Source organism: Oryx dammah, unplaced genomic scaffold (assembly GCF_014754425.2).
Source record: "Oryx dammah isolate SB20612 unplaced genomic scaffold, SCBI_Odam_1.1 HiC_scaffold_22, whole genome shotgun sequence".
In the NCBI taxonomy this organism is placed as follows: domain Eukaryota; kingdom Metazoa; phylum Chordata; class Mammalia; order Artiodactyla; family Bovidae; genus Oryx; species Oryx dammah.
In genome coordinates, this window is record NW_024070206.1 from 24132656 (window position 1) to 24157792 (window position 25137).

Consider the following 25137-nt stretch of genomic DNA (forward strand, 5'->3'; position numbering starts at 1 on the left):
TGTAAACTACTTCTTAACTGGCTGGCCTCTTTATCTGGAGATCGTCCAAGTGAGAGATAGTTACTGAAAAGACTATTTACTTTCAGAGCCAAGAGAACTAGAGGAGAACACTTATCCCAGAATAAATGGAGAGTAAGTCATTTTGTGGCCTTTTCCTCCCTCATCAACTCCCCAATCCCCACCATTTCCTTGTTAAACAGGTGAGGCTAGATGATAGTGAATGTCCAGGGCAGTCAGTCAGTCAGTCAGTTCAGTCGCTCAGTTGTGTCCTACTCTTTGCGACCCCATGGACTGCAGCATACCAGGCTTTCCTGTCCATCACCAACTCCCGGAGCTTGCTCAAACTCATGTCCATCGAGTTGGTGATGCCATCAACCATCTCATCCTCTGACATCCCCTTCTCCTCCTGCCTTCAATCTTGCCCAGCATCAGGGTCTTTTCCAATGAGTCAGTTCTTCCCATCAGGTGGCCAAAATATTGAAGTTTCAGCTTCAGCCTCAGCTTTCCAATGAATATTCAGGACTGATTTCCTTTAGGATTGACTGGTTGGATCTCCTTGCAGCAAAAGGGACTCTCAAGAGTCTTCTCCAACACCACAGTTTAAAATCATAAGTTGTTCAGCACTCAAGCTTTCTTTGTGGTCCAACTCTCACATCCATACATGACTACTGGAAAAACCATAGCTTTGACTAGACGGACCTTTGTTGGCAAAGTAACGTCTCTGCTTTATAATATGCTGTCTGGTCCAGGGCAGGATGTGTGTATTTGGAGGTGTGTGTATGTGAAGGAAAACAAGATCTTTCATCTATATTTCATTTATGGTATGGGAATGGGAGCAGATGGATTTGCATAATAGCCTCTGGCCTTTCTTATCCCCACTTGGTAGAACCATCTCCTTCTTTCCTGGTAACACAGAGACCCTCCAGGACACACTTAATGTTTAAGGGAGGAAATGCTGACATTAAAATGTGCTTGTAGGCAGTTCCCTAGCAGTCCAGTGGATAGGACTCGTTGCTTTCACTGCCAGGGCCCTGGGTTCCATCCCTGGTAGGGGAACTTAGATCCTGCAAGCCATTCTGAGCAGCAAGGGAAAAAAAAGTGCTTGTGAATGATACCTGCCATTTCAGCAAGTTTGTGAACGCACAGATTGAACGCAAGTGTGGAAGGAAAGCTTGAGCGCCCACTGTGGGACCTGTTCCCTATTTCTAGAAACCAATGCCTGCTTTTGTTCCATCACCAAAATTACTTCTATTCCGATACAGTTCTGAGTTTTTAACATCTCCCTTGCTTCACATGTTAAAGCTTCACACGTTAAAGCCTCAAACTGGCAGGAAAAAGCCTTTGGGAAAGGAGCATTGTTCTCTCTTTTAACACTGTGTCAACTGCTACAAAAGACCTCTTTTGATCTTGACTGACTTAAATATGTAAACATTTGGGCTTGCAGTGATTTGTGCCTTTTTGACTAAGCAGGATGTTAAAAACAAAAAGCCAAAATCGAGGCAGCATCTTCTGACAGCCTGTTCAGGGACCAGAGACTTGGCAAGACCTTTGGTAGTCAGAAACATCCAGCATCTGCCAACCCAGAGGCTTTGGATCAATCCCAGTGCTCTCAGCTTCCCTGGAGCACGGCACAGACGAGCACCCACCCTCCCTATTATACTCAACAATCTCTTTTCTTTGCCAAGTTAACAATACTATGGCCTAGCCAGATAGTTCCTTCAGGTACACCTGAGTTTTAAAGGTGTGGTATTCATGCATTTCAGATTTCAAAAGCCTGGAAACTGGTATAATTCCTTATATGCCTCATACATTTTCTTTCTTCCTTCCTTTTCATTCTTTCCTTCCTGCCCATCCTCCTCCTCCCACTTCCCTCCATCTTTCTCTTTCTTCCTTTTTACAAGCTTTCCAAGATAATTTACTTTGCAAAAAGAAAAATTACCATCTGACTCACAAGCCAGTGGCCCCCATTTGACCCCATAACAGGATTCAATGAAAGACAACTGAAGTGAGACTTCTCAGGCTTTTGTTCATTACCTGGGGTCAGGAGCCAACAAATGACCTAATGTTCTCGTGGCGGGGTGGGGGGAAAGTCGTTCCTTCTGGGGCATAGTCAGCTCAAGGATGTTTTGTTGAGGCTCCCAACTAAGGTTCCCATGGCAACAGCCTATCAAGGATACAGAACCTGCCCGGCTGGTACTAACAGGAGAATGTTAACAAGCCAGGCCCTCACAGACACTATCAGCTGATACCAAGCCCACTCTCATTATTACCATTCCCTCCCTTTTACTTGACAAATGCGTTACAATTATTTGGCCCAGAGTGAGTCTTCATGTAGAAAACCTATTCTAATTTTCTTTGCTTAAAGAGAGCTTTGGGCAAAAGGATGATGAATGTGGAGGGTTTTAAATGACCAATGGATGCTTGTGTTGAGTAGTTTTAAAATCTGTCAATAGGACTGTGCTAACCACATTCAAATGGGGAGCATGACACTTCCAATGAACTTGTGAACAAGAGCTACATTACCCATAGGTTCCTATGTGCTCCATTCTAACTGGGAAGCTGGTCTGCCAAGAAAGACTGAATCTCTTTGTTAGGGTGTCTTAATTCTTGATCTCAATCTCATCACCTCCCTCACCATCCTTTCCACCCGTCTTTTATGTAATGAGACATCTTGGATTTTTACATCGGTTAAGTACCATTTCCCGAAACACCAAGATACTGAACTTTTGAAGGACGGTATCTCCAAATTCCTTGTGTATTCAGCCTTTGACAGGAGGTACAGGAAAAAATGTTTAAAAAAGAAAGAACAGCAAAGGACTCGCGTTTCTCTCTTTGAAACTAGATTTAGTCCTGAAAGGTAGCTTTTATGTGGATAGGACCCATGGAGTACAGGATTCTCTAACAGGTGTGACTGAATTTCCCTAAGATAAGTTTATGACTTGTTGTTGTTATTCAGTCACTCAGTCATATCCAACTCTTTTTGACCCCATGGACTGCAGCACGCCAGTCTCCTCTGTCCTCCACTATCTCCTGGAGTTTGCTCAAATTCTTGTCCATTGAGTTGGTGATGCCATGCAACCATCTCGTTCTCTGCCACCCTCTTCTCCTTTTGCCCTCAATCTTTCCCAGCATCAGGGTCTTTTCCAATGAGTCGGCTCTTCACATCAGGTGGCCAAAGTATTGGAGCTTCAGCTTCAGCATCAGTGCTTCCAATGAATATTCAGGGTTGATTTCCTTTAGGGTTGACTGATCTCCTTGCTGTCCAAAGGACTCTCAAGAGTCTTTTCTAGAACCACAATTCAAATGGATAAATGCTTCAGTGCTCAGCCTTCTTCATGGAGCAACTCTCACATCCATACATGACTACTGGGAAAACCACAGCTTTAATACAGACCTTTGTCAGCAAAGTGATATCTCGGCTTTTTAATACACTGTCTAGGCTTGTCATAGCTTTTCTTCCAAGGAGCAAGGGTCTTTATGATTTGTGTCTCAGATAACTGAACTTGCAGGAACAAAGCATGTGTGTTCTAAAGATACAGACTCTGCTTAGTTTTTATGACTCATTTTGTTCAAATACACCTCCACCTGACAAGGGAGATGAGAATAAGCCTCCAAGATTTCCCATCTATTTCTTGATTTGTAATCTGCTAAACAGAAAAGTGGTGGGAGAGGGACAGAAAATCCTCTCATCAGACACATAAACTTGTTTCATAGAAAGAGCCAAAGCAATAGCAGAGGTGAATGCTCACAAGTGTCCTTCCTCCTGCCTTCAGAACAGTATCCTGTCCCGTACTGGTTGGTTTAGTCTTTGGTTTCATGGTTTTTCAATCCCTTGGCCAGAATATCAGCCAGTTCATTTCAGAATTTGTAATTATTACACATTTTGCCTTTACGGCACGAAGGGCCAAGGAAATTTTGTCTTGAAGCCACTGGGTTCAGCTTTTAGGTTTTTACCATCCACCAGCAACTGATCCATTCTTTTCAAAAACACAGAAATAAATCCAGTGACTCCTTCTGTGTTCCTATCAGACTTTTAAACAACAACTTGATCACACCCTTCGCCCAGAGGACACTCAGCACATGAAAGACATAAAGTGTTTCACAGAGCAGAACATTCTTTGAAAACTCTGGGTGGAATAAAGCACTCATTTAAGGAACTTAATTGAGAGTAGCAGTGCAACCTGGAGAGGGCTGCCTGAGTTCAAAGGCACCGCTTTTAATCCCAAACCATTTTAATTTTACCTTTCTTTCTTTCTGGGTGACTAACCTGCAAACTTCCACTCATCTCCTGCCAAGTCATTTTTCTTAAGAAGGTGGATACTTTACAGGATTCATAGCCAGGAGCCCTCTATCAGGAATGCTGGTGGTACGGATTTGGGTAGATAAAAACAGAGGCATGAGGAAAGTGCGTCTCTGTGATTGCATGTGCAGCAGACTGTCTCTGGCAAGTTTGCTCCAGTTGGAAACAATAAGGCGCTGGGCCTTCCTTGAGTCTGGCAGTGTTATGCCTCTGGCAGCCCATGATCTTGGGGAGTGGAGCCAAGTGTTTTCATAGTCGGGATTTTGTGTCAGTGGAACAGGCAGGATGTCAACTGTTGGGAGGAAAGTCATCCAATTCACACACGTGCAGCTGGAGAGACAGCTCAGCTTCAGATGTCATTTAACATGCTGGCGGGTGAGCAAGAAGGCGGCAGAAGTGGCCTCCTAAAGCCAAGAAACCGCTGACTTTTGGGAGAATCACGGTGGCAGAATCGTTCTTGTTTTCACAGAGAGTACCGGAAAGGACATTCTTTCAGACTTTCACACTGGGCAGTTCTTCCTGTGACCCACTTCAGAGTTAAGTGTGAGTTGCTCAGTCGTGTCCAACTCTTTGTGATCGCATGGGCTGTAGCCCACCAGGCTCCTCTGTCCATGGGATTCTCTGGGCAAGAATACTGGTGTGGGTTGCCATTCTCTTCCCCAGAGGATCTTCACAATCCAAGAATTGAACCCAGGTCTCCCGCATTGCAGGCAGATTTTTTACCATCTGAGCCACCTATAAAATCACCATGCCTGATACCTTCCACAGAAGTAACTTTTTTTTTAAACTTTTTATCTTGTTTTACGGTATAGCCGATTAACAATGTTGTGATAGATTCTAGTTTCAGGTAAACACCAGAGAGACTCAGCCGTGTGTGTGTGTTAGTTGTTCAGTCATGTCCAACTCTTTGCCACCCCAGACTGTAGCCCTTCAGGCTCCTCTGTCCATGGAATTCTCCAGGCAAGACTATTGGAGTGGGTTGCCAATTCCTTTCAGGTGGACAGCAAAGGGACTCAGCCATATATATGCATGTATCCATTCTCTCCCAAATCTGCTTCCCATCCAGGCTGCCACATAACATTGAGCAGAGTTCCCTGTGCTATACAGTAGGGCCTTGTAGGTGATCCATTTTATATGTATCAGTTTGTACATGTTAATTCCAAACTCCCTAACTATCCCTCCCTCCCATCCTTCCCCACTGGGGAAGTTCACCACAAGTTCATTCTTTAAGTCTGTAAGTCTGTTTCTGTTTTGTAAATAAGTTCATCTGATTCATTTCTTTTTACATCCTGCATATAAGGCATGTCACACGGTATTTCTTCTTCTCTGACTACAGAAGTAACTTCTTGAAAACAGCAAACAGTGAGATGGACCGGCCTTTTTTGGCTGGCTTATCCTCATAAAATGAATGGCGAGCATCACAACATTTTTTTATTATTGTGATCATCCTAATAATTAACACATATCAATTGTGCAGTCATTTATTTTATTGGTGTTTATTCTCTAGGGGGGAAATGGACTGATTGAGATGATTATACCTTTTCCTTTTTGTGACTTCCAGTCTGTTCATTCTTTATTTTTGAGGAACTAGAATACTGGTGTTAACTGGCTCTTACAGAGTTTCCAGGAGAGTTAAGAAAAAAACATATTATCTGGTTTATTAAATGTTGTATGGACCTTAGTGCACTCTTCTTTAAGGCTGGCCCTATTGAATGTTAATTGAAAATCAACTGACAAATAAACCATCATAAATGGCGTAATTATGAAACAGCCAAGAAAATACACCACTTCATACCCATTAGAACAGCTACTATAGGAAAAGTCAGAAAATCAGTGTTGGTAAGGATGTGGAGAGATTAAAAACTTTGTGCATTGTTGGTTGTAATATAAAATGGTACGGCTGCTAGGGAAAACAGAATTACCACATAATTCAACAATTCTGCTTCTGGGTATGTACCCAGAACAAATCACAGCAGAATCTCGAAGATATATTTGTATACCCATGTTCATAGAAGAGTTATTCACAATAGCCACAAAGTGGAACAAAGCCAGGTGTTTATCAATGGATTAAAAAATGAACACAATGTGGTATATACATATAATGGGATATTATTCAGCCTTAAATGGGAAGGGAATTCTGACACATGCTACAATATGGATGAACTTTGAAGACATCATGCTAAGTGAAATAAGCCAGCGACAAAAAGACAAATTCTGTATAATTCTACTTACATGAGGGACTGAAAATAATCAAATCTAGAGAGACAAAACGTGCAATCGTAGCTGCCAGAGGCTGGAGGGAAGGGAGGTGGGGTGAGGAGTTGTTTAATGGGTACAGAGTTTCAGTTGGGAAAGATGAAAAAGTTCTGGAGGGGGATGGTGGTGATGGCTGCCCAACCATGGAAACGAACTTAATGCCACTGAATCATATACTTGAAAGTTGTTAATTTTATGTTATGTATATTTCTTCAGAATAAAAATATTAGATCAGGAAGTTACCTTAAAAAAATAAGTATCAAGTGGGGTAACAGACACCTGATGCTGCCTTCTATAGACTTATAAACTCTTATATCTTGTTAAATCGTCATTTCTTGTCTGCTCTTGGAGCCAGGGAAACTTTCCAGAGTTGTTTTAAATTACTTCAGACCCAGGCCTTCCCCTGCCCCCTGTCTGAGAAAGAACAGACTGCTCCCCTGTCCTTCCCCACCCCTCTCACCTTCTTCCATCAGTCCTCACCTTCGCTGTAGGTGTCTTGAGCCATTTGGCTGAGAAACACCGATTGCATGGATGTCCATACAAAATGCTGTTATCGAGTTGTCTTGTATTTTATCTCGGGAGAAGGACTGTGGAGGGGACATTAAAGGCACAGGGAAAGACAATGCTGGAGAACTCTAGATCTGAGCTGATATTGCCCCAAAGGCTTTGTACCAAATTATCACTATGACCAGATGATCAAGAGAACTACCAGGGAAAGGAGCTTTAATTTTAAGAGGAGCTTAATGGCATTTTAGTTTGTCTTCAGCTAAGAGCTGTCCCTGGGAAATGTGGTTATGCAGGATTCAAGATAGTCTTGGTCCACGCTGGGTTGGGTTCCCTTCCCCCCAGCCTTTGTTTCAAAGAAAATTACAGCAAAGCAAGATATAACTGAATTGTTTCCTTACCCCTCACCAAGTTTACTGATCACTGTATGTAAGGATCCAAGCCATGGCAGACTGGGGCAGAAGGAAGGTGGACCCTGGATATCGATCTGGCTTTGAGAGCTGGTGCCTGTTGGTCCACTTCTAAACCTTCTCCAAATACGATTTCACATTCTGTCCATACTGACCAGAGAGGAGGGATCCTGTTCTTTACACTAGAGCTATGGAGACGGATGTGCTGGCTTCCAGGGGCTACCTCCACAGATGGAGAGGATGAGACTGCCCGCATCTTCCTGGCACATCCATGAAGAGAAGCAGAACGTGGTTTTGCTTCAAGAAACATCCTTAACTAATTCGTCTCTATCCCTCCAAGCTTCCGCAGGTTCACTCGCTCCAACAGTGTGACGACGGCTGTGCAGGCCGACCTGGACTTCCACGACAACCTGGAAAACTCTCTGGAGTCGATAGAGGACAATTCGTGCCCCGGTCCGGTGGCCAGACAGTTCTCCCGGGATGCCAGCACCTCCACCGTCAGCATCCAGGGCTCAGGAAACCATTACCACGCCTGCGCAGTCGACGAGGACTTCGACGCGGACTTCGATCCTTCCATCCTACCGCCCCCGGACCCCTGGATTGACTCAATCACCGAAGACCCCCTGGAGGCCGTGCAGAGATCAGTGTGCCACCGGGACGGCCACTGGTTTCTGAAGCTTCTCCAGGCGGAGCGGGACCGCATGGAAGGCTGGTGCCAGCAGATGGAGAGAGAAGAGCGGGAGAACAACCTTCCGGAGGAGAGTAAGTCCGTCGCAGCGTATGCGCACGCGCAAACGCCTGGGGCTCTGGGCGGGGCATGGGGCGGGGCATCTGGTGCGGGGCATCCGGGATGGGGCGGGGCGGGGACAGTTCCTTCCGGTTGCCACGAGCTGCTCATGTAGTTGTCAGAGTTTCTGTAGCTCTGCGTCTAAGACTTTTGGCCCTGGACCATGGTGGGGTCCGCTGAGGCTTCTGAATGGTTCCTCTTTCCCCAAGACGCTCCCCCATAGGTGTTGCTCCTCAGGGAAGGAACAGTAATTCTAACTAGTTTAAAGATCCTCAGCTAGGCATCCTTTGGGTGTTTATAATCTTCCAAATGTACTACTTTCACTAACATACAAGATTAAAACGAGGCTGGTCGTGTCTAGGCCAGTAGATGCCACGCTTATTGACATTCTTAGCCCTGCTTAGCCCGCATTTTCCTTCTTAGATTTAGGCAAATCTTCAGCCGCTAAAACAAGTAACACATTTTAATAGATTAAATAAATGATAAAATAAAGGATGAATACGTTAAATAAATAATGGAGGCCCCACACACTATTCTTTTCACACTTGGCGTTTTCACAAGTCCTTGTTAACAATCGACAAAGAAGTTAACATGTCCACAGTACTGAGACATGTTTTGTACATTTCCAAAAACTGTGAAATTTTTGGAAAATAGTTTATAATCAGTGTGTATATCAATGCTGCATGTTTATTTCCCTGTGAAAAACGATTATTGAATGAACAGTGGCTCTTCCTACTGTAATATATTTGAATCAGGGAAAATCAGTGGTAGGCATCTTAGCCTGCCTTCATTTTGGGGTGGGAACCACCTGGAAGAGTATTGTCATGATATGGCTTTTTAGATTTGTCTTTTAAGTCATCATTTAACTTTTTATCATGAAAATCTTAGAACACGTACAAAAGTAGAGCATTTATTATAATAAATCCCTCATCTACCTATCACCCAGATCAATGAGTGGCCAGTCTCAACTTCTCCCACGTTGTCATCATTTTTGCCAGAGGATCTTAAGGAAAATCCAAGACATCTCATCACTTCACTGTGCATCTCTGATAAAGACTTTTTTTAAAATAACTAATCGTGTATTATCATCCCTAACAAAAACAATAATTTTTTAATAATGAGATCTAGAGCTTTCTGTAAATCATGTTCAGTTAACTTAGTAAGTAAACCAAGCTAACTGTGTCAGGGAGCAGTGAGGTTTCCATAGGGAAGTATTTTTATGAGAATGGAGACTGGAAAATAACAGTTCACAGGTTGCAGGTTTTCTGCTCTGGATCTTGCTCTCAGCTCTTCTCTGCTCTTTCCTCTTCCAGACCCCTATCCACCCACTGACTAGCTTATTTGTTCCCTTTCAGAGCAGGTTACAAAACCCATCAATATGTTTCTGTATATTCCTTTTGTTCTTTCATAATGAGTGCAAACAACTTAGCAGTGGAAAAGCAAACCTCCTTGACACTTGCCCCAACGGTCCATGCCACTGCATGCTCACCTGGGTGTGGATCTACAAAGAGCATGCTCTGTGCCCTGGTGACAGGGTTATGAAGCAACACCTAATAGCAGTGGGTGGGGGCAGATTTCAATAAGAAAGTCTTCTATGTGTATATATATGCATGCATGCTCAGTCGTGTCTGACTGTTTTCAACCCTTTGGACTGTAGCCTGCCAGGCTCCTCTGTCCATGGGATTCTCCTGGCAAGAATACTGTAGTGGGTTGCCATTTCCTCCTCCAGGGGAACTTCCCGATCCAGAGATTGAACCCATGTCTCCTACATCTCCTACACTATTAGGCAGGTTCTTTACCAACTGACCACTGGGAAGCCAAGAAAGTCTTAGCAGTTGTATTTTCTTATTCTCCTTTCCCTTTATGAGCAAACCCAAAGCCTAATAAACTTTACTGGGATGTGGTAAACTTGCCCACATCTAAGGAGCAATGGCCTCGGGTGCCCTGCTTAACAGGGCAAGCTGTTTTGCAGATTTCAGGTCATTCATTGCATTGATTCAAACTTGTTCTAGCTTCCCCCAGTTAACTTCCAGTATGACCTGGGAAGCTGTTCATGTGGTATTTTCTTTTCATCTTATCTTTTCTTCCCATCTGAGACTAGATCTATTTCTCTCAACCCAGCTTTATAATGATGCATGAGGATAGCCAATGTATAAAGATTTAGGAGAATCTTCCTTGACACTTACATAGCTGGTAAGTGTAAGTTATGAAAACAAGTCAATGTATTTTGATACAAGCATATGTATTTGAAAGGTGAAAATCATGCCAGAAAATCACTCTCATCCTGTGTTTGGGGTGAAAGAGAAGTGTATTTGTATCTTGAACATGAAGGAACTGTTCATTCATTCACTTTCCAAAATGTTTACTTCAGATGTTATTTAAAATATTAATTGATTAAAAAATAAACTAAAATATTGATTTATAAACAGGACTTATAAACCTATTCCATATGAAAATATTTTGTTATAACAAGATTGTTCTAATAATAATTTGCTGTTTGTACACGAAGGTACTGCTTGTCTTACTGTTAAGAAGCCATACATCTTAAGGACGTTTTCTTTAGTGATTTTTTTTAGCTCTACCTCTATTTTACAAGATTGCTGCCTGGGGACGGGGTGGGGGAGGTGTGAGGGTCATGGCTGCAGAACAAGCAAAGATAACTAAGCATGGGAGTGGTTTTGGTGCTTTGCTTTAAAGCAGTCAACTAAGTAATCTTAGATGGCAAGTATGCAATGAGACCTGTTTCACTGGGGAGTGAGTTTCCCTTTGTAGTTTGAAATATATTTCGATGTCAGAGCCCGCTTTTCCTAGTTAAAAAAAAAATACACCCAACACCAGTAAAATAACAGGAAGAACAGTGAAGCTTTTTGATAAGGGCTCAGAGTTTTGCCTCCTCAGTCCCTGGAACAATGTCCCTCCCTACCAACCAAAAAGTTCCTCAGATTTCTCGAGTTCAGTTGGAAAACCAATCGTCTATAGTGAAAAGTCCAAATTATTAATTTTTCTGAATATTGTTTTAAAACTTTTGATCCAACAGCCAACACAAAGTTCAGAGGTAAATGCCTTTACTGTATGGTTTTTTAAATGTACCAAAGTGATTCAAATTAGAAATGTCTAATGTCTGTTCATATAAGCCCATCTTGCCTACAAAAAAGGCTCCTCCTTCAGCTTGAACCTCACCTTCTAGAAGTCTTTGAAGAATGCACCACCTTGGGCTGAACTGGGTGCTTCTGTTAATAGCCGTACATTTGTCTGCCAGGTATTTTCAACATTATTTGATGATAATCTATGTATCTCTCTCCTTGACTGAAAAGTGAGGTCTGAGGACAGAAATTCTTCTTGTCTCATTCATCTTCATATCTCCTGTCCCTCTGCCAGTTCTTGACATATAGCACGGGATTGGTGAATATGTATTTGAATCCTGAAACTATTTTGGAAATTCTGTTTTACAGAAGTGTTTTCTTTAGCCAAACCTTTCTTCCTAAGTAGCTTACAAAATATTCAACAAGTAACTCACTGCTATTGTTGCCCAAAGCTGGAAGGGGCAGCACCTGGCAAAGTGGGGAGCCCTGCTGATCAGAACAGGGATCTGGTAGACAGATATGAACACCCAGCACCAAAAGCTGGAAAGGACTTGTGTGTCTGTTAGTTGCCTGGGCCAGGTGAACCCACATGTCCCTTCTAGCTCTTGTGACGAGATTCTACTCACAAGCACTTGAAGGCTTTCTCTGTCTTTCATGCTCTGGGATGTATGAAACGGAAACTGTACCCACTAGCGTTCCAGAATTCTAAACAGCACAGAGGAGCATGCACACGCGCATCAGAGTCGCCAATTTCAAATGAGGCTAATGGAAATCGGTGAGGATCTGACCAGAGAATAGGGAGAAAGTGAGAATACGAGCTCGTGAAAGAATATCCATCTTGTCCTCACAGTCCCTGGGGACCGTGGGCTTACAGGCTTTGACAGGTGTTGTTTTATTTGCCCTCACAACAGCTCTCTGGCAGTCTCTTGTCCAAGGTCACAGAGCACAGAAGCGCCTGGTGGAATAGATACAACATGAATAACATCTGACAAGACAATAACACTTTGTGTGTTCTGAGTGCCTCCTCCAAAGCTCTCCATACATATCTGCCCCTGCCTCCTTGGCAACCTCACTTCTGTTCTGATAAGTGGGCCTGGGGTTGCAGAGGGCCTTTGTTTTAGTAAGTCTCTAATTTAACCTTTGCTTGTTTTTTTTTTTTTTTTTAATAAGGGGGAGGGTAGTAAGGAAGGGGAGCCAGTTCTGTTTGGCAGGCATAGCCAATGTCTAAGTAACCGGCTTTTGAAAAAAAAAAATCTGTGTACACAGAAAAAGAGCTTTGATAGATGGGTCAAGCACAGATCTATGTGTCTGCTCGTCAGACCACCTTTTGTGTTGAGTCCCAGACAGGAGGGTCATTCTTCAGGGTACGTGACAATGGTGGCTCCGTGAGCAATCCTTCCCAGGAGAGCTGGTCTTCACCATCAGCAGGGAAAGAAGCAGGATTGGGTGGGAGAAAGGACGATTCTAATCATACCTGCTTAATTTATCTTGTGGGGCCCCAGAATTATTCCATATTTTAAATATTTTTAAATGTTTAGTGAATGTGCTTAATGTCTCTGAATGGCCCACTTAAAAATGGTTGAAATGGTAGATCTTATGCATGTTTCACCACACACAAAAAAAAAATCCCCCCTCCCCCCAAAATACTCTGCAGCAGCTGAAGGTATATGAGTCAGACTTGCTATCATCACATCCATACTTATTAATCGTGCTTATAGGACTGTAAGTTAAATATCTTCCTAAATTCAAAACATAGCATGTCCGTGAGGGAGAAAAAGCAGTTAGGAGCAGCACCCGTCTGCTCTGGGACCTCCCTGGTGGTCCAGTGATTAAGACTCTGTGCTTCTAGTGCAGAGGGTGGGTGTTTGATCCCTGGCTGGGGAACTAAGAGCCCACAGACTGCGTGGCACAGCCTCCCTCCCCCGGTAAAGAACCAACTGCTTAATGGGAACCTGAGATTCAGATTTGGGGCCTGGGTTGGTTGCAGTCACCCTTCTCTATAAGAGAGTTGAAGTAACAAAGTGATAGTCGCTCAATCACATCCAACTCTTTGTGACTCCATGAACTGTAGCCCTCCAGGCTCCACAGTCTATGGGATTTCCCAGGCAAGAATACTGGAGCAGGTAGCTGTTTCCTTCTCCAGGGATCTTCCTGACCCAGGGATCAAACCTGGGTCTCCTGTATTGCAGGAGGACTCTTTACCATCAGAGCCACCAGGGAAGCCCTGAAGAAAAAAAAAAAAAAAAAGAGTCATCCAATTTGCAGGAATTATTCAGTGATCAGTTATTTTATGCAGCTATCATCCTAATTCTGACTGCTGCTTCCTAGGGATCTTGTTTGTGGCCTTCCAGGACTGGAAAACACTGCTTTCCCCAAAACTGGACAAATGTACTTAAGGAAGTCCAGAAAGAAAACAAACACAGTCACTGCTCTCCAAAAGTCGAGCTATAAATTCTTCGGGTGTGGGGAGCTATCCTTTTTCCTGATAAAATGAAAGCAGTGTGAAGACTTTGGTTCTTGGGTTAAACCTTCCTCCCTAACAGTTGATGGTAGGTTTCTGGCTCAATAACAAACTAAAAGAAATCTGCAGTGAGCAAGGGAGCCGTAGCAGCTGACAGAATGTTCCCGCAGCTCTCGAAGTAAACCGACCCGAGCTTGTCTCAGACAATGGGCCCTTGTGTGAAACAGCTGTCCCAGGGAGATGCTCCCTTACGCTGTTGGAGAGGGCCTGCATGTTACAGGGATCCGTCTGGTTTTATCTGACCAGGACGAAAAGCCCAGATGGAGTGCAGGGCTCCCACCAGGAATGCAGTCCAGCACAACCAGCTCCAAACATGGGCTCGAGTTTCAGTGGCCCCAGGATGAAATATACTGGTTGATTGTGCTTGGAAATCTAGCTTTGCCTCCTGAACTGTGGACAACTTCTATGTGGAATTTTCAGGCTTTATCTGAAAGGAAGGGATAAACCCAAACCATGTGTGGGAGGGAGACAGATTAGTAACACTTTCATTTTGCCTGGTAATAGCATCCCCCCTTACTGAAACTTTACCTTGAGTCCCCTAGAAGGCCTGGGAGCGAACATCGGGCTGGTAATGAAAACTGAAATGGGGTTTGCCAGGTTTTAGGTTGAGTTACAATGGGGAAGCTGTGCACAGTCATCGCCTCAACCGTTGATGAGCGCCATCCCAAGCTTGCTCTGCCCAGGGTCCCTGTGGCCTCCCTTCAGCTTGAGGACTGGTGGGTGGCAGGCACAGGAGCATGCCGTGATTTCTGCAGCTCAGCTGCCTTAAGCCTTGAGTGCTTCTAAGTGGGTAAGGTGGGTGCATCCTAGCTCCTGGTTCTAGTCTCATCTTTCCTTTGATTTGACCTTCAAAAGGTCCCTCCCCACCTCCGTGCCCCAACACACACACACGTGCACATACACACACAGGCTTACATGTTTTTTAAGGCCTAACCAACCTGAAATTAGTGACCACAAAGGGAAGTGGCAGTAATGAAAAGAAAACTGGCTGCAATGTGTCTTATGTTTCACCTTCTGGAATGCTGGGTGCATTTTGCTCTGCACAGTGCTGGGCACAAAGAAGAAGGTGTTGGTGCTGGTCTGGGCATCCTTTTGCAGGTGTGTTTTACTGGGAGTGATCGGAGGCTGAGAGGCTCAGAGGCATGAAGGCAGGGAGAGGTAGAGATGGGCAGAGGGAAGCAGGACCATGGCTGGAAGCAGCTCTTCTGGTTCCTGGGCCAGTGCTGTTCTCAATGTTCCAGACATCTCTACTCAACAGAGAGGCAGAGATTGCAGAGAGAGGACTTGCCTCCTGGAGCACAATTCCCCATTGCTTTCTCTAACCATAACTATTTCTGTGGAAGATCATTGGAATGGACTTCAAATGCAGTTTTTAGTCCTTCCATATTCCCAAGGGAAATGTTGACTCATTTCATCTCATTCCAGTTTCAAAAGCTCAAAGACTGTATCTGTCTATGTGATGTAGATGCTGTTACTAGTTCATGGCTGATGTAAATGGAGACATGGATGGGAACGTAAGCATCTTTTACAAGTAGGACTCCTGGAGTAAGAGTCGGGGAAAAATAAAATTAGCTGAGTGTTTGAAAACTTGCTCTTTACAAACAAAATAATATTTCCCCCAGGGCTTAGCCCCATGGAAGCTCTGGTTTTAGTCCACGAGATAATTTCTACTTGAGAATTCTATTCTTTGTTCATTAACCTTTAATAAATTCATCATTCTTTATTCATTTAAGTTTTGGCTCCTTTAAGAAAAAAAAAAAAAGTGCTCTTGTTACATTCAGAGCAGCCGTTGTCAGCCAGGAATGAAACAGATCCATGTTTTCTGTGTAGACCTTTTATTGACAGCAGCTCTGGATCACAAATGTATTTGAGAAACAGCTGGGCAGTTGGTTGGCAAAACTCTTTTCCATGAGGACACACTTGTAAATAAAAACATCTCTGCGTGGGTAATCTGACTTGAAATCACACAGATTTTGGTCTGACAAATCCACCCATCTACGTGAGTGGATCCACTCTTTTAAAACTTCCTTTTTCCTCCTCGCTCCTAAAGTCTAAACCATGGTGGCGGGAGGCCAAGTGAGTAAAAAGAAGTCAAAAGTTTACGATAAGGAGGTTTAATTCATCCAGAGGCATGTTCCATTTTATCCCAAATGGCCTGGCTCTTCCAGCCAGAGTCAGCACAACTAGTATTATAAACAGAAAACCATGAGGAACAATCTTGCCTAGAAAATCCCAAGGACAGAGGAGCCTGGTGGGCTACTGTCCATTGGGTTGCAAACAGTCAGACATGACTGAAGCTACTGAGCACACAAGAGGAACAATTTAATAACCCAACCAAGACTGTATTAGCTAATTAATTAATCAAGATTGTAATGAAAAAGTGGTGCTGGGCACAGTAAAATCTTAAAGAAGTGGAACACTTAAGGCCTGGAATCTTACCATTAATTTTTCAGGTTGACATAAAGTTTACAGACGAGTCACTTCGAAACTTACACCTTCTACAGGATATCAGGAGTTACGTTGGCTGAGTCCATGCCATTGAGGGGCTCCTGGTCTGGTTAGAAAGCCAGACAAATAGATGATGCTAGAAAGAATTTGGAGAGGGCAGAGACAGAGCTGTGCACAGGAATTTGAGGTGCAAAGACAGGGAGAGGTTCAAGGGGTGGGGCCAGTGGGTGGGGTCAATGTGGGCCCAAGGCAGGAGGCACCCTCAGTTCAGTGTTTAGCCTGAGCAAAGGCACTGTGGAGAGACCAGCTTTGGGAAATTGTGGGCCTAAGGCATCATAGGAGTGGGCAGAGGTGAGGTTAAACAGGTGGCCCATTAAAAGGAGTTTCTCAGTTATCTCAGGGATGATAGAGGAGCACAGAACAGTTTTAAGCATGAGAATTGTATGAAATAAGAACACCCTCTGGCTCCCTCAACAAAGCCAAACCTCCAAACTGGCGAGGAGGGGTGATGGAGCCTTTAGCCCTAACTGTAAGCAACTAAAGTCACCTGAAGGGGATGTGGATTTGGGGACACAAATCCAAAGAGGTGTCTAGCAAGTGCTCAGACATGCTACACCAGGGGCTGGTATAACCCCAGTTACAAATTTGAGCAAAATAAACCTCTTTTACAGAATAGCTGAACCCAGGAGCATGGATGAGATCTCTCGCAGGAGTCAAGGGAAGTAGACTCAGGACCGAGTTTTGTGTTCAACATTCCAGAGGTAGAGGAAAGAGGGAAGCCAGGCCAGGACCAGAGAGCCCTGTGAGTACCCAGGTGGCTGAGATTCCCTTGTGCCAAACACAGAGGACCAGAAGTGGGGGAGGGCAGGGAGAGCCAGACTGAAGGGAGGCAGGACCACTAGGAGCTGAGGATGCAGATAGCAAAGGAGTCTGCCCTTTGAAGAATCCAGCATCTACCAGGATGTATTCACATGCTCTGGCTGTCGTGACAAAGTACCACCTGGTGGTCTGACCAACAGAAATTTTTTTTGTCATAGTTTTGTAGGCTAGAAGGCTGAGATCAAGATGCCAGTTTCTCCCGAGGCCTCTCCCATTGGTTTGGTCTTCCCTCTGTGTGTATCTACATCCTAACTCCACTGTCTAATAAGAACACCAGTTATACTGGATGAGGGCTCACCTTAATGACCTTGCTTTAACTTAAGTACAGGTTTGAAGGCCATCTCCAAATACAGTCCTGATCAGAGGTTCTGGAGGTTAGGATTTGAACAGATGACTTTGGGGAGGACAGAAGTCAGCCCATAACAAGGGAGGAGAGCGATTTTCTGTTAGCTAGAGGGGATTACGAGATGGGGGAGGACTTTTCCCTTAGGATGGGAGAGACTTGAGGCAGCTCCCAGGTCTCTCAGGTAAAGCTCTCAAGAGGGGCTGAGATGGAAGAGCAACCATGAGGGAGTGGGACCAGGATACAGGGAGATGGGAGGGGTGGATGTGGAGAGCTATTTAGCACAGGGGTGGTTGTCAATCTCGAGCTGATTCCATCAGGAATGAATGGCAGTACTTCGGGCACCTGGCATCTCTGATGCTGGCCGCATCACTGCTCATCCATCGTGCAAAACCTCCCCTCTTTAGAGCTTTAAGGGACCATGGGGGTGGGCAAGTGTCAGGAGAGGCAGAGCACTGAGAATATTCATGCCTGATTCCTTCCATTTTCTTCATCTCATAGGAGACAAGGTTTTTGCTGAAGACAAGGAAGCAGGGATTCAGTTGCCAGTGAATGAGAGTCAGAAAAGGAGGGTCAGGGAGGGAGTGGACCAAGACCATCTCCAAGGACTAATGATCAACAGCAAGGGACACACTGAGTTTGGATCCCACAGATTTGAATGGCTCTAAACCATTGGCAAAACACTGTTCCGCGAGAAGGGAGGGCCCTGCACTCTGCAGGCCAGCAGAATGTATCTGGTCTGCTCTGTACCTGAAGATGGTCCTTGTTTGCCTGGAGCAACTGTGGCTCCCGGGGAGAATCTGATCTTTGATTTTGCAAGTTTCTTTTCTGCACAGTCTCCAACAGAGTGGTCTAGGCGTCCTTGGTTAAGATTCTGTCTCCTCTGTGTGTCTCTGTCAGTCAGTTAACCACTGTTCTAGCTCTGATAGGTGGGGAGCTATGCCAGACTCTACAGGTAGGGACGAAAATCTGGGCCCTGGAGAATTGTTATGGATTCCTTATATACACAGAGACGTGGTTAAAGACATGATTCACCCACTCCTTGACACTTGTCTAGGTCTGCCTGCATGGCAGCCACCAAAAAAGAGGACATTCAATCAGGCCACACTGTTGGGAAGAGAGTTTGGAGTGTGAAGATTCGAGGAGAAATAATCCCGTTTGGAAATATATCACCTTTTGTTTCCCCGGTTAAATGACCAAGAATGTCAAAAGGATATAGGAGTTACAATTCCTGCTACAGCCTAAGGATTTTCATACGCGATTTCATCATATCTACAGTCTACAATCCTAGGAAGATAGTATTATGATCACTCAGCAGATAAAGAGGGCAGAGTCTGAGTACAATAAATTCTCCCAGGATCTGTAGCTGATAAATGGCATTTCAGATTCCAGTGCCTGTGCTTTTTCTGCTATGTTACACAGGGGAAGTTAGACAGGCAAGGAAGCAGACCAGGTGAATTAGGTGTAGGCAGTTGGATCTGGGAGGTGTTCACCTAGTCTGACCGCTGTAGAACCTTCACCACTGGTGGGACAGCCAGATGGACTCCTTTGAATTGATAGGTAGTGTCCGGGTTGAAGATATTACAAATATGTCTGTTCTGCTCTCTCTCTCTTTTTTTAAGTGAGTTCCATTTAATTATTTATGTATTTATTTTTGGCTATGCTGGATCTCTATTGCTCTGTGCGGGTTTTCTCTGGTTGTGGCAAGCAGGAGCTGCTCTTCATTGTGATGGTTGGGCTTCTCGTTGCTGTGGCTTCTCTTGTTGTAGAGCATAGGTTCTAGAGTGTGTGGGCCTCAGTAGTTGCAGCATATGGGCTCAGCAGTGTGGCGCACACACGCTTAGCTGCTCTGCAGCATGTGGAATTGTCCCAGACCAGAGATGGAACCTATGTCCCCTTCTTTGGCAGGTGGATTCTTATCCACTGCACCACCAGGGAAGTCCTCTGCTCTGTTTCTGAGTTCTAACATGCTGATGGGGGAGCTGGCATAGTCAGGAAGCACTGGGTGTTTGACTGCTTCCAGTCCCAGTATCTCTAAGTGAATGACTGAGTTCCCAGACTCCCCATGGACTGTCCCTGCACCAGCTTTTATGGAAACTCCACATATCTTTGCAGCCTCCTCTGGGGCTGTTTTGGCCTTGGCGTTGACTGCCAGCCTAGTCCCTGCAAAGTTAACTGCCACCACATACAGTAAAAAAAAAAAAAAATGGGGCTTCCTTGGTGACTCAGACAGTAAAGAACCCACCTGCAATACAGGAGACCTGGGTTCGATCCCATTTTACATATAAGAAAACAGAGATTAGGTGACCTGTCCAGAGCAATGGATGCTAAGTTTTCCAGAGAAGACCCTCAGCCAGCTCAGGGCCTGACCCTTTAGCTGCTGTGGTACCCTGTTTCCCCATGTCCTTTCTGCTTTGGGTTGTTGAGAGATGGAGGGAGGTGACATTATGTATAAAATAGGTAACTGATGAGAACCTATTGCATAGCACAGGGAAATCTACTCAGTGCTCTTTGGTGACCTGAAATGGGAAGGAAATCTAAAAAGGGGGATATATGTATATGTATGGCTGATTCACTTTGCTGTACAGCAGAAACTAACACAATATTTTAAAGCAACTTTACTCCAATAAATTTCTTAAATTAAAAAAGAAAAGGGAGGAAGGCCTCACAGACATGATGGATCAATTAAAGAGGAGAATGCAACTATTCCCAAAGATTCTTAAAGCAGATAGACTGAAAAAAATCCAACACTTAGGCCTGAAGAACTGTGCCAGATGCTCTCAAGGGGGACCCCAGCTCTCCCTAGGGAGGTGGCCTCTGCACCTCAGCCTCACGGTGTGACTGGTGACTTCCCAAGTCCAGAAATGCCCGGGGTACGTGTGTGTGCGTGCTCAGTCACTTCAGTTGTGTCTCTTTGTGACTATGGACTGTAGTCCGCCTGGCTCCTCTGTCCATGGGGATTCTCCAGGCAAGAATACTGCAGTGGGTTGTTGTGCCCTCTTCCAGAGGATCTTCCTGACCCAGAAACGTGTGTGAATTATTTGGGTAGAGAGCAGTGGTGGCCCACAAGAACCATTTTCCAGCCTGGCAGCCTTAAACTAACAGAGAAGCAATTGACCAGGAAACCGTGAGCCAAAAGACATTGCTTGCCCTTCTGTTGTCTTCTCAGTCTTTGTGGGGAATGAGGTCATAAAAAGGAGATCTAATTCCACTCTGAGTCTCAGACACGGTAAAATCAGAACAAGACTACAGCAGCAAAAACGTTGCTTCAGTCCCATAAAATCCCTCCCAGCCCCAGTGAATAGCTTCAAGTGGGCAAGCGCCCCCTGGGAGGCCCGCCTGCTCTGTTTTTCTCTGTGGCCGCCGTCTCCCCTTCCTTCCTGCGCGGTGGTGGTGGCGGGTGGCCGGGCTTCAGCTGCGCAGTCCCCACCAGGCGGAGCGAGCGCCTCTGGGATAATCCGGAGCTTGGGATGCTCAGAGATGCTCAGGGATGCTCTGGGCAGAGGCTCCGCCCCGCTCAGCTCTCCCACTGCTGGAAGGTTCTCCACTTGGACTTCACTCAAGTCAAGAAGTAGCTTGCAAAGGGGAGGATTTTCAGCACAGTGCACAGGGAATTAAACTTCTCTGAACAATAACGCTGGTCCGTGGAGTGTAAAAGCTGGGACAGTGCTGGCATTCCCTAGGCAACGAGCTGAAAATGTTCACTCCTTACAAAATCTTTCAATTGGCCAGGCTTTCTTTCCTGACAGTCCCAGTGGCTGAGCTCCGGAAAAATAAGGAAGGCTGTGCATGGGATTTGGTGAGTGCCGTGAGATCCCTACTCCCTGCAAGTCAGGGCTGCTTTCCTTGTGTTTGGATTCGGATTAGAAAAACAAGCTAGCAGACCATGACCGCTGACACAAATAAATCCCTAACCGGACTGGTAAACACTGGAAATGCATCCTTGCAGTAAAAGGGATAAAACAAAGCAGAACTATTTGCCTCCTCTCCTGGTAACATCCAGGGCTGTGATGGAAAACTCCGTTATCCCTAAGAAAGATGCCTGGTGAGCATGTGGGTTTTTCCAAGCTGGTTTTCGACTTTAACTCGGGAGTCTCTGTTGCATAGACACACAGAGCGACGGCACGACCTGGCTGTGTGTGGGTGTGTGTGTGTGCGCGCGCGCGCGCGCGTCTTTCCTAATTACTACAGTGCAACTTCCTCTTTGCTTTGCCAGACTAAGTCTCAACAACATCATGTGTAAACTTCTTGTCTGTTTGCTTTTTTCAGTTCTAGGGAAAATCCGAACCGCAGTGGGCAGTGCCCAACTTCTTATGGCCCAGAAATTCTACCAGTTCAGAGAACTGTGTGAAGAAAACCTGGTAGGTATCTTTCCCTGTCAATACTAGTTCTCCCTGCTCCTCCCCGTGAGAAGACTATGTGGTCAAGACCAGTCCAACTAAAGTAGAACCAAGCCAGGGCTCGTTGGACTCTCAACCTGAAAGAGAGAATTTTCTGATGAATCATATATTTCCTGCTTTTTCTTAAAATTAAAAATATTTATCTTTTAAAATAATAAAAAATATTAAATAATATTCAAAGAAAGAATCCAATCAAGTTATCGAGTTAAAACTCCATTTCTTTTTTTTTTTTTTTTCTGGTTGCTGAAGATTTTCTATTTTCCTGGCCTCCTGACTTTATTATTCTTACCCAATTGGAGCAGCCTGATATTTCAAAAATAATATTTCAGAAAAAAATCATTTTGGATAACGAGTTTCTTTCTGAAGTAGCCACTGGGGCCTTTTCCCTTATCAGAGTGCTCTGTTTTAATTCAAGAACTGGAGGTGGAAGGTGTCAGAAAGTGTAGGTTTGATCTCCATGAGAACAATGAATCATTCATCTTTCTTGGACACACAGAAATGAAATAAAGCAGAACAAACAGACAAAACCAGTATTAGCAGCAACAACATTTTTTAAAAAACTGTCAGCAAAATGCAGAGCCAAGAGCTTCCTCACATTTTTTTTTTTAATTCTGCCATCTCCACAAGTGTCATTCCACAAAAATAGCTTTTATTGGCCAATTAATGATCAAGCTGCATCTGTGTACTCAGTCACTCAGTTGTGTCCAACTCTTTGCGACCCTATACACTGTAGCCTGCCAGGCTCCTCTGTCCATGAGATTCTCCAGACAAGAATACCGGAGTGGATAGCCATTTCCTCCTCCAGAGGATACCTCTGACCCAGGGATGGAAACTGCATCTAAAATAAAGAAAATTAAAAGCAATTCTTTTAATCTTCTGGAAAGTTCAAAACACAATCATTTGTGATCTGATTGACCCAAACTATGATTTTTTTTTTTTTTTTTTTTTTTAGTGTTCTAACCACATCTTGTTGTTAACAAGGAAAAATACAGACTGAATGGGATTTGTTTAGATAAGACTCAACCAAGAGCAGATATAAAGTCTGCACAAGTCAGTGCTCTTGTCCCCCTTCACCAGGCTTTTCTTTGTGGAACCTCTCTTTCCTGCCTCCTCACTCTGACCTCCCATACCTATAGTTTGTTTTCCCCTTCCTCAGCAAAAATGACCTGGCCCTTCTTTCACCTTCTCAGAAATTCTATTCTGAATTATGAGATAATATATATTAGTAAATGTATTGATCAGTGATTTAACAAATATTTTATTGAGCTTCACTATGTGTTAGGTACAGAATTCCTTCTAATTTGTAAACTTGCTCACGTGTCACAGATCTTAATTCATATTATTCTTTAACTCTTTAAATTAAAAAGTTCATATAAAGCCATATTTCTCAAACTGGCCCTCGTTATCTTTCTCATCCTCTATCACCTCTGACCTCCAAGTGACCTGGTTCAGACTGAAGCAGGTTTCACAACTACTCCTTGTGCTGGGTGTCACAGGAGCCACTGATTAAGAGACTGGCTGAGCACCCAGGCTCTTTCTCTCTGCTTCCCCATTCATTCCTTGGATGATGAGGGGGCAAAGAGATTCTTGGTGGGAAAGGAACAAATTTCCCTTGTTACTACAGAGTTAAATGCTATCGTTCTATTAATGCACTAACACAGTTTAACAACAGGGCTGGTGACCTAGAAGGCTTTAGTGAACTTCAAGGTATGAGCAATTTAGCTTTTAATTACAAATAAGATAAGGTAATATATTGTGAGATCATAAAACTCCAGCTGACAAGTACTTTGTCAAAGTTATTACCTGTCTATTCTGAACCTAGATATAAGAAACATTGGAGTTTACTGTATCAAAATGCTACAGAGAAGCCCTCTTGTTAATTCAGGTGTCACTGGAATAGAGTTTAACAGTGGACCAAATACTTACAAATTTTAGAATTTAATTATTCCAATGAACTATGGGTAGTTTTAAAAGTATAAGTTTATAAATACATTCTTGTATTTATTTTGAAGTCAGACCAATAATACTCATCCATCAAAAGGCTAAAAAGTATTTTTTCCAGTCTGTTAACTTTGATGGTCACTTACCCTGTGCTTTCTGAAATTCTGATGATGTCATTTCTTTAGGGTTGTTTTAAAGGTAAGAACGGGCCTCAAGTTATTATATGGCATGAGATTTCACAGTCTTTCCAATTGCCTGGGATACCCAGAGGTAACCAAATGGAACCTCAATAGAAACCTCTGATAAGTATGAGCCCCAGCTATCTGCCCATGAATACCTTTAGCTATTGTTGCCGGTAGTAATACCTTCAGTCTCTTGGTTATGGTTTTTATGTCTCAGATCATATAAATTAGAGGTTCCTACTCTCTAGTGCTTGTCAGGGATATGTGAATGAGGGCAAAGAAAGTCAATCCACACATCAAAGAATGTTTAATATTATCTAGAAAATGCACAGAAATCTATGTGTACATACAGACAAGTGTTCTCACATTTGCTGTATTTATGTTATGGTCAATTTAAAACCAATTCATTTCTAAACGATTATGTCCAAGAACTTATATGATAAAATGACTTCCAATATTAGAAATATCTTAATTGTTAAACACACAATACTTTGAAAATCTAATTCTTTTATTACTTATCACTTGTTTGCCCTATTATTTCACTCAAGGTAAGTATTAAAATGAATCTTATTTTAGATTCCTTATCTGTTTTCTGAGTATGTTGGATCCCATGGAGTCAAATACTGACTCTAATAACAATAGACTGTATTTTTTGGTAATATGGTATTTTCATTTAAATATAGTTTTAAATGCGTTTTGGCATACATCACACATTCTGGGTTTTTTCCAAATATTTAGACTCCCCACCATACCATACTGATAGATCCTGTATTACAAAAGAATTTTACCTTGACATTGAGAATCACTGACTCAAATGTGTATAAAATGATTGTATAAAATTATTGTTTGTAGTGGAATTTTTTTTTTAAGCCAAATTCATTGAGAGAGTATAAAAGTGGTTGCCAAGGGCTCAGGGGTAGGGGAAATGGAGGGGGCGTTGGTAAAATGATACAGATTTTCAGCTATAAAATGAATGAGGTCTGAGGATCTAATTAGAACATGGTGACTATGGTTGATAACACTGTATTGTCTAACTGAGCTTTGCTAAGAAAGAGTAGAAGATAAATGTTCTCACACACACAC

General features: G+C 43.6%; 1 protein-coding gene across 6 annotated transcripts in view; it reads left to right on the forward strand.

Annotated features, from left to right (window-relative positions):
- DLGAP1 (DLG associated protein 1) overlaps positions 1-25137 on the forward strand; it is a 296372-nt gene that overhangs the window by 267196 nt on the left and 4039 nt on the right. For all 6 annotated transcript variants that reach the window (XM_040264664.1, XM_040264665.1, XM_040264666.1 and 3 more), the window contains 2 exons: positions 7811-8232; positions 21801-21892. In XM_040264664.1, coding sequence (XP_040120598.1) covers positions 7811-8232; positions 21801-21892 — 514 coding nt within the window. The remainder of the gene's footprint in view (positions 1-7810; positions 8233-21800; positions 21893-25137) is intronic.